At 56.2% G+C, this 8,602-nt stretch overlaps 2 protein-coding genes across 2 annotated transcripts; both read right to left on the bottom strand.

Moving 5' to 3' along the window:
• Nucleotides 1-8: 8 nt before the first annotated feature.
• TRAVEDRAFT_22899 (uncharacterized protein) lies at nt 9-1,963 on the bottom strand (the record flags this gene model as incomplete). Its single annotated transcript, XM_008043555.1, has 11 exons — nt 9-107; nt 161-404; nt 512-543; nt 601-652; nt 721-736; nt 813-953; nt 1,014-1,015; nt 1,082-1,170; nt 1,359-1,376; nt 1,568-1,715; nt 1,905-1,963. 11 exons carry the CDS (start codon nt 1,961-1,963, stop codon nt 9-11), a joined length of 900 nt encoding a protein of 299 aa, XP_008041746.1.
• A 2,412-nt stretch (nt 1,964-4,375) lies between these two features.
• On the bottom strand, nt 4,376-6,165 carry TRAVEDRAFT_30982 (uncharacterized protein). Its single transcript, XM_008043621.1, has 8 exons — nt 6,141-6,165; nt 5,788-6,079; nt 5,443-5,540; nt 5,284-5,377; nt 5,024-5,164; nt 4,934-4,949; nt 4,727-4,870; nt 4,376-4,617 (listed from the first exon to the last, which is right to left on the bottom strand). The coding sequence occupies exons 3-7, from the start codon at nt 5,461-5,463 to the stop codon at nt 4,795-4,797; spliced, it is 348 nt and encodes a 115-aa protein (XP_008041812.1). The 5' UTR covers nt 5,464-5,540; nt 5,788-6,079; nt 6,141-6,165; the 3' UTR covers nt 4,376-4,617; nt 4,727-4,794.
• Nucleotides 6,166-8,602: the final 2,437 nt, after the last annotated feature.

Below are 8,602 nucleotides of genomic sequence, written 5' to 3'. Positions count from 1 at the left end.
GCCGCTCGTCATCGTATCCAGATGATGGACTCGATGTCTTTGCATTGCGACGCCGTGGCGGTACGGCCGTTTGTACCAGACGCCAGATAACTTTTATTCCGAAGGACCTAAGAGACGTCAATAACGAACACGGCGGAGTGATCTTCGAACTTGGACTCACCTCCCACTCCGCGTCATCGCACTCGCCGACGTCCACACTACCGTTTTCTGAGCTTTGATCTATCCAGTCCGTTCCCACAGTGCTGCTGCTCGGGGAAACGTCGTGGTTGACGTGCGGAGCGTGCTTGGATGTGTCTGGGAAAATCAAGGCGGAGATGCCGCCGTCGGTGCTCAAGCTGCCGAAGCGTGGATCTGCCGCCTCGTGAAGATCGAGGATGAAGCGCGCGGTCATAATTGCCGTCAGCCTGTATGCAGGGTGATAGAAAGGTGAGAGGCGCTCAGAGAACGGCGGCGATAAGGAACCTAGGACGAGAGATTCGGAAGTATGAGAGGTCGGGGAGAGGAGACATACATAGCTATCCAGGTGTATATTGGTTGGATAGACTGCGATCGATGCGCGGGACGTCAGTAATGAGAATCCGAGAACTCTTGGTGACTTACGGCGAAGAACCGGACGAGTGTGAGACCGATGAGGTTCGCGATTAAGAGTACCCTGCATGGAGCGTATCAATGTCCCGTTCGGCGTCTCTTGACCAAGGTAGCAGCCGCCAGTGAGCTCACCCGAAGTATAGCACACCTGATATTTGAGCGCCGTAGAATGCATCCGATTGGAATGTCACCGAGGAAAACATTTTCAGTAGCCCCGTACATACCGTCTCTCATCAGGATGCTCACCATGGTGCATTTGACACCAAGCTTGACACCTTGAACATGAACGGGCCGCGCTTTCCAGATGGTGATACCGAGCACGACCAGATCCGTAAGGACGGCTGACGACCGTGCACCTATGATCCCTGCAAATTAATTTGTTATAGCTCTCATCAAGACATGCGATTGAGGTCGCGGGGACACACAGCTGCGGAAGTTGGCCGCAGAGCATAAGTACTGAGTGACAAGCGGTGGTAGAAGTAGACGCACTCACTTTTCATATACAGTGTCCGGCACATCCGTTGCAAACACACATGATGCCGGGACTGGGGACGTGCGGATGTTCAATTCCACGAACGTGTACTGGAGGACGGTACATCAATTAGCATACACTTTGTTAATAGAGCAAGAGAACCTACGGCGGCGATGGCGGGATGTATACAGCCCAGAAGCAAGACAAAGAAAAAGACCCTTTTGTCTTTCCAGCACAACGCGCAGGCTCTGAGCGCCGAAAACACTGGTGCCGAAGGTGTGGGTGAATACGGACGTACGACACGCAAGGAGATTACCTGCGGCAGCACTCAGCATGACTACGTTCAGTATCCATGCAAAGTGTACCAGAATGGAGCAGCTATATAGAGAGCCCGGAGGTTAACTCAGGGCCTCACAATACACACGGGGGTAGTCGGACAAAATCGCACCTCTGAAAACGCAGCCGTCAGGAATTCTCAACGTGGAGACAGAAAAAAACCACACGTACGCTGTCAGATCTTCCCCTCCAACCAGCCAAGTCCAGAATTATGATCAGCGCGCTCATCATCGCCGTATACCTGACGAGATAGAACAATATAACCGGCGTGCTGAATCCGCGCTTCCAGATACGCTCGACCTCCCGCGGGAATGTGAGACTATAGTCGAACCAGAATAGGGCTGACAATATTTGCATCGTTTAGCGTTCCCCCGATATCCAATCACCTTAAATCAAGAAACAGGCGACTTGCCCATGGCCGCAGTGTAAATTCTGAGTTCGACTACGCTGCTATAATCCCACGTTAGTAAAAGTGATCGAGACCGACGTATAAGCATGCTGAACTCACGTGTCGTCAGCGGATGCACGGACCACTGGCATATCCGCAGTCCCCGGCGACAGTGGCATGACCGGATCAGAGTTTCCGATAAGTGTTGTCCGGGAATTGAAATGGGATGGTGGGAGGCGAGGTAACGAGAGTGGAGAAGCTGTATCGCTTAGCGTCGCCAGTGTGTTGTGATACGAGGCATCTGCTAGTTATACCATAAGGTCTGCTGAGGACACATGGTGTGAACTGCATTGCATGATGCATACCCGCTGGAGAACCGGACTCTCAATGCAGTGTTCATCAGACCACGTTGTGACTGTAAGGCGTTTGAGAGCGCAGCATGCGCCAGCAGTCTGAAGATTCTGAAGCGATTTGAATATGCAGTGAATGGAAGCACCGGGCTCGCGCGCGATGATTGTACTTACTAGCATCACCGCTCAAAGTGCTGCTTCACCAGTCATCTAGCTAGCCACATCCGGTCTCCTGCTTCTGCCGTTAACTATCAGTGATCTGTCAGAACTGGGTACTAGTACCAAGCGGACGTATCAAAATTTTCAAGTTGACTGACCTCTCGCTGCTCGCGCTCACGCCTTGTACTTACTTAGTGATCGGCTTGGTTTAGGTCGGACTTCGCTCGGCCATCACGATGCAAGATAACGAGGGAAAGACACAGGATTCAGAGCAGGCCGCGGAGATATGTTCGCGTGAATGATCATCGTGGACGAGAACCAGATGAACGAGGCGGCCATGCACGCGCTTGTTTGAATCTGCGCGTGGGGAGCACCGCCACGGGAACCCCGCGCCGTGCCAACCCCGCGCTCATATGCAGCACGCGAATGAAGCTTCAAGCACCTCTTTGCATTACTATGCGCACATACTACGCATCGTAATTGCACAGCCGTAGTACGTCCCCAGGCCTCGGTGCTAATGCTCAACGCTCAGCTCCGATTCTCAATGCTGTGCATGCGATATGGTGGGGGATATGATACAAAGGGTATTCCTACAATCAAATTCCTGCTAGTGCTAGTACAATGCATGAACGTGCCTCGTACGTAATTCTGAAACAGGGCGCTGGCGGACTCGAGCGCGAGCACCGAAACACGCGAAATCAAAACGAATTGAAAGACGAGCGGCTCATCCACCTCTCATCTCCGCGGACGCTTCACATTCCCTCCGTCCGACACCTCCAGCGACGCGAATGGCTCGCGCTTCGCCCCCACGGCCCCTGCAACGGCGTGCTGCAGGCCCATTCCCTGGGCAGGTGATTGCTGTTGTGATTGCGCCGCGGTGTACCCTCTGTCAGACACGGCAGAGCAGTCAGTTACTGCGATTCGGACAAACGGAAACGAGAAAATGCACTGCATGATGTCCGCGCTGCGCTCGAGGCTGATGGTTGTCTCTCCAGAAGACGTCGCCCCACCCTGGCGCGCGCCCGTATTCGCGAGCGCGGCACGCGGTTGGCCGTGCTGGTGGTTCTGGTTCGAGACGGAGGAGGCGCGGCTGGTCCCTTGAGCACTCGTGTTCGTCTAAGTGACAAGCGAATGAGTATGCCACTTGCAGTTCAAGGGAAGATAACATGCGTGCCACAGCATCACCAGCTGCGAAGTTGAACCCGCCCCCCATCGTCCTCGTAGACGTCTGCGTTAGCGACGGGTCCCGCGTCCATGTCAACGTCCGGGCGTACGCTCTCCTCGAAGGCGATTGGGCGGCCGATGCCCTCGTCGAGCGCCTCGAGATCGAGGCTCGCGAGGAGCGCGTCGTCCTCGGATGGGAAGTGATATTCGTCAACCTCCGACCTCCGTATCAGGCGCCGTATCATAGGACCGGAGGGGATGGGCGCCCTGGAGCAGCAGCGCTCGGCCCCACGTTCGCACACGCGCTATCGTTCGTCTGATGAGCGGGTGCAGCTGTCTGTTCCGCCGTCGGTACGAAGCTCGCGCGTGCCGTTTCTTCCTCTTGACGCTGTGCACCCTGGGCTTTCTGAATCTACCTGAGGCGCGCGGCGGGTCGGTCGGCAAGACTCCGCGTCATCCGGCCTCCGCCGGTGCTTTGCGCAGGCCGTTCGGTCGGGGTGTGCAAGATGCCCGTAGACTTGTGTGTTGCGGTGTTGCACGCCAGAGACCATGGGCGCCTTCTCTTTGACACTGGGTGTTGGGTGTGGACGCGGCGACGGAACGTGCTGGGAGCGCATTTCAACAGCCGCGCTCCATCAGGTACAGCAGTGAGACCGCTCGAGACTGCCACACGTTTGTTTGGGTCAGTTTTTGGGTTGCGGCACCACCAGATATACACAGGGTGCGCATGACACTGAAAAGCACCTGCACGCCCGGGCCGCTCGTCATCGTATCCAGATGACGGACTCGACATCTTCGCATCGCGACGCCGCAGCGATACGTGTGTTTGTACTCTGCACCAGGTAGCTGTTGTTCCGAAGGACCTGAGAGACGTCAATAACCAACACGGTGCAGTGATCTTCGGGCTTATACTCACCTCCCACTCAGCGTCATCGCACTCACCGACCTCCATGCTCCCTATTTCTGAGTTTTGCTCTATCCAGCCCGTCCCCGCAGCGCTGCTGCTCGAGGACACGTCACGGTCGACGCGCGGAGCGTGCTTGCATGTGGCTGGGAAGATCAAGGTAGAAATGCCCCCGTCGGTGCTCAGGCCGTCGAAACGTGGATCTGCCGCTTCGTGTAGGTCGAGGATGAAGCGCGAGGTCATAATGGCTGTCAGCCTGTACGAAGTGTGATAGAATGTGAGGTACAAGAAGAAATTGGCGGTGGTTCGGAGCATGGAGCGTGAGATTCCCAGACACGAGGGATCGGGGAGAGGAGGTGACGTACATGGCCATCCAAGTGTTTATTGGCTGGATAAACTGTGGTACGCAACAAGTCAGCGATGAAGTTCGCCTTCAGTGAAGCTCTTTGGGGTTTACGATGAAGAGGCGGACGAGTATGAGCCCGATGAGGTTCGCGATTAAGAGTACCCTGTCGAGTGTTTCAATGACCAGTTCGGCGTCTCATTACCAAGGGAACCGCTGGTGAGCGCACCCAAAGTATAGCACACCTGAAAGAGTCACGCAACGCGTGTCAGATCAGAATGTCATCGAGGAAACTCTTTGGCAATAGCCTCGTACATACCGTCCCGCATCAGGATGTTCACCATCGTGGATTTAACACCAAGCTTGACGCCTTGTATGCGGACTGGCCGGGCTTTCCAGATCGTGATAGCGAGCACGATCATATCCGTGAGGACGGCTGCCAATCGGGCGCCTATGATCCCTGCAAAATATATACCTCTCATCGATACACGCGATTGAGGCGACGGAGACATACAGCTGCGAAAGATGGCCGCTGAGCATGAGTACCGAGTAAATGCTGCGATGGTAGGAGACGCACTCACTTCTCGTACATCGCATCCGGCATGTCCGGCGCAAAACCACATCCCGGAACAGGGGCCGTGGTGTGGAAGATGTTCAATTTTATGAACGTATACTGCAAGAGCGCCGTGAAAGCGCATCACTGAACACACATTTTGTTGAGGGAGCAAGAGCACTTACGGCGGCGATGGCGGGATGCATACAGGCTACCAACAAGACAAAGACAAACACCCGTTTGTCTTTCCAACACAGCGCGCAGGCTCTGAGCGCTGAAAACACTGGCGCCGAAAATGTGGGTGAATGATACGGATGCACGGCAGGCACGGAGAGCTTACCTGCGGCAGCACTCAACATGATTACGTTAAGTACCCATGCAACGTGTATCAGAATAGAGCAGCTGCATAGAGAACCAAAGAATCAACTCAGGGCTTCTCAGCATACACGAGGTTGTCGGACAAACTCGCACCTCTATGAACGCAGGCGTCAGGAATTCTAAACGTGGAGACAGCAGAAAGCGAATCATACCTTGTCAGATACTCCCCTCCAGCCTGTCAAATCCAAGATTACGAGCAGCGCGCTGATCATCGCCGAATACCTGATGATGTAGAACAATATGACCGGCGTGCTGAATTCGTGCTTCCAGATACGCTCGACCTCCCGTGTAAATGTGAGACTATAGTCGAAGCAGAACAGCGCTGAAAATACATCGTTCAGCATCCCCCTATTACCATTCACCTTACTGAGGCTTAGACTAAGACTAAGACAACGCGCAACTTGCCTATTGCCGCAGTGTAAAGTCTGAGTTGGGCTACACTGTTATCGCCACGTGTCAATGAAAACGATCATTGACGACGTATAGCCAAGCTGTACTCACGTATTTTCGCCGGACGCATGGTCTGTCTGCGCCATCTCCGGGGACCATGGCATGACTGAAGCAGAGGGCCTCATAAGCGCCGTTGCCATGGGCGAATCGGAATGCGATGGGTGTGGGGCAAGGTAATGTGAACGGAGTACTTGGGTCGCTGAGCGTCGCCTGTGGGTCGAGATACGAGGTATCTACTAGTTATGCCAGCAGGTCAGCCGAGGGTATACTTATGGTTTGAACTGCACGACATCTCGGATGCACAAGCATCCGGGGATAAGAAGCTCAGTGTACAGTGGCCATGTAGGGAGTTTAAGTGCTCGGCATGCTCCAGTACTTCGAAGATGATTCAGAAGCGATATAAATATGCCGTAGATGGGTGCACCGGGCCAGGGCGCGAAGACTGTACTGGCCCCAGATGATGCTTCGCAAGTCCTCTGGCTTTTTATACGCGGTCTCCTGCTTCTGCCAGTGAGCACTGACCTGTCAAAACTCGGTATCAAATGGCTATATGTTCAACTGACCTCTCGCTGAAAGTTGACCGCGACGCCCCTCGGCTTGACTCAGGTCGGACCTAGGTCGGTCATCACGATGCAAGATAATGAGGAAGAGAACGACACCAGGTCCAGAGCATGCGGCACAGAGATGTTCGCGGTGACGGTCGCAGTGGACGAGAACCAGATGTTCCACAGCCCTGCGCCGCAGTCCCTCCGCCCCGCGCTTGTTTGTGTAAATTTACGCGTGGGGAACATCGCCACGGCTTTCCCGCGCCCCACACACACTGCAAGTCTGGAGTCCAGACCCATGCATGTACAGACTTCAGAGGACTCAGCAATTCTGTCGTAAAATACGCATGAATAAGGCACGTCTTTGCACTACTATGTGCACATACTCATCGTAATTGCGCGACCGTAGTATGTCCACGGAGCTAACGCTCAGCGCTCAGCACTTAGCTCCGACTCTCGATGCTGCGCATATGATACGGAGGGTGATATGATACAAACGGTATTCCTACAGTCAAATTCCTGCTAATGCTACAATTGATGAACGTCTCCGAGTCCTGAGCCAGGGAAAGCAAGCGTGAGCCTGTACCTATACGCATGCAAACGCACACTGTCGAAATCAAGACGAATCCAAAGGCGAGCGGCTCATCCATATCTCATCTCCGCAGACGCTTGACGTTCCCCCCGTCCGACATCTCCAGCGACGCGAACGGCTCCCGCTTTGCCCCCGGGGCCCCTGCACCGGCGTGCTGCAAACCCATGCCCTGGGCGGGCCGTCGCTGTTGCGCTTGGGCAGAGGCGTACCCTCTGTCAGACACGGAATAGTATCAGATTACTGCAATCGGAAGAGCGGAGGCGTACACATACTGCATGATGTCCGCGCTGCGCTTCAGGCTGACGGTTGTCCCACCAGAAGACGTCGCCCCGCCCTGGTGTGCGCCCGTGTTCGCATGCGCGGCACGGGGCTGGCCGTGCTGGTGGTTCTGGTTCGAGACGGACGGGGCACGACTAGCACCCGGAGCGTTCGTGCTTGGCTAAGAGACAAACAGATGAGTATACAACACGCAGTTCGAGGGAGGATCGTGTGCGTACCGTGACATCCTCAGCTGCGAAGTTGAACCCGCCCCCCATGGACGGCGTCCTTGCCCGTCCGCCTTGCCCCGAAGCAGCCTGCCCAAAGCGCGCTGGCGGGGCGCGCTGATCCGCATGTCCAGTTCGTGCTTGCGCGCCAGAGCCCGAGCCCGCACCAGCCGCCGCGCTCATTCGTTGCTGCTGCTCCTGATGCGCACGCTGGCCCTGCTGGTATGCGCTCGAAACGTCCGCGTCCGCGGCGGGTCCCGCGTCCATGTCGACATCCGGGCGTACGCCCTCCTCGAAGTCGATCGGGCGGCCGATACCCTCGTCGAGCGCCTCGAGATCGAGGATCGCGAGGAACGCGTCGTCCTCGGACGGGAAGTGGTACTCGTCTACCTCCGTATCGTCGGGCGCTGTATCGCTTGACCTTGGGACGACTTGTGGAGGAGATGGGCGCGCTGGTGCAGCAGCGCTCGGTCCCGCGCTACCGTTCACCTGGCGAACGGGTGCGCCTGCTTGCTCGGCCGCCGGTGCGAAACTCACGCGTCTCTCTGCGGAGGCTGCGGCTTCATCGTGCACGGCCCGCGCGCGTGCCGTTTCTTCCTCCTGCCGCTGTGCATCCTGCGCCTCCTGGATCTGCCGTAGACGCGCGGCGTGTCTGTCGGCAAGGTTCTGCGCCATCCGGTCCCCGCCGCCGCCTTGCGCGGGTCGGCCGGCCGGGGTATGCAGGGGTGCCTGTAGACCTGTGTATTGGGCGCCAGGAATCATGGGTGCCCTTCCTTTGGCATTGGGTGTGGACGCGGCGATGGGGCGTTCTGGGACACTGGCCGCAGAGTGAGATGTTGATTGGGCGTTCTGGGCATGTTGTGGGTAGTGTGAAGGGACGTTGGGCGGAGGCGGC

Source organism: Trametes versicolor, assembly GCF_000271585.1.
Source record: "Trametes versicolor FP-101664 SS1 unplaced genomic scaffold TRAVEscaffold_10, whole genome shotgun sequence".
NCBI lineage: Eukaryota > Fungi > Basidiomycota > Agaricomycetes > Polyporales > Polyporaceae > Trametes > Trametes versicolor.
Note: the sequence above shows the minus strand (reverse complement) of the source record. Positions and strands in the feature narration are given on the sequence as shown.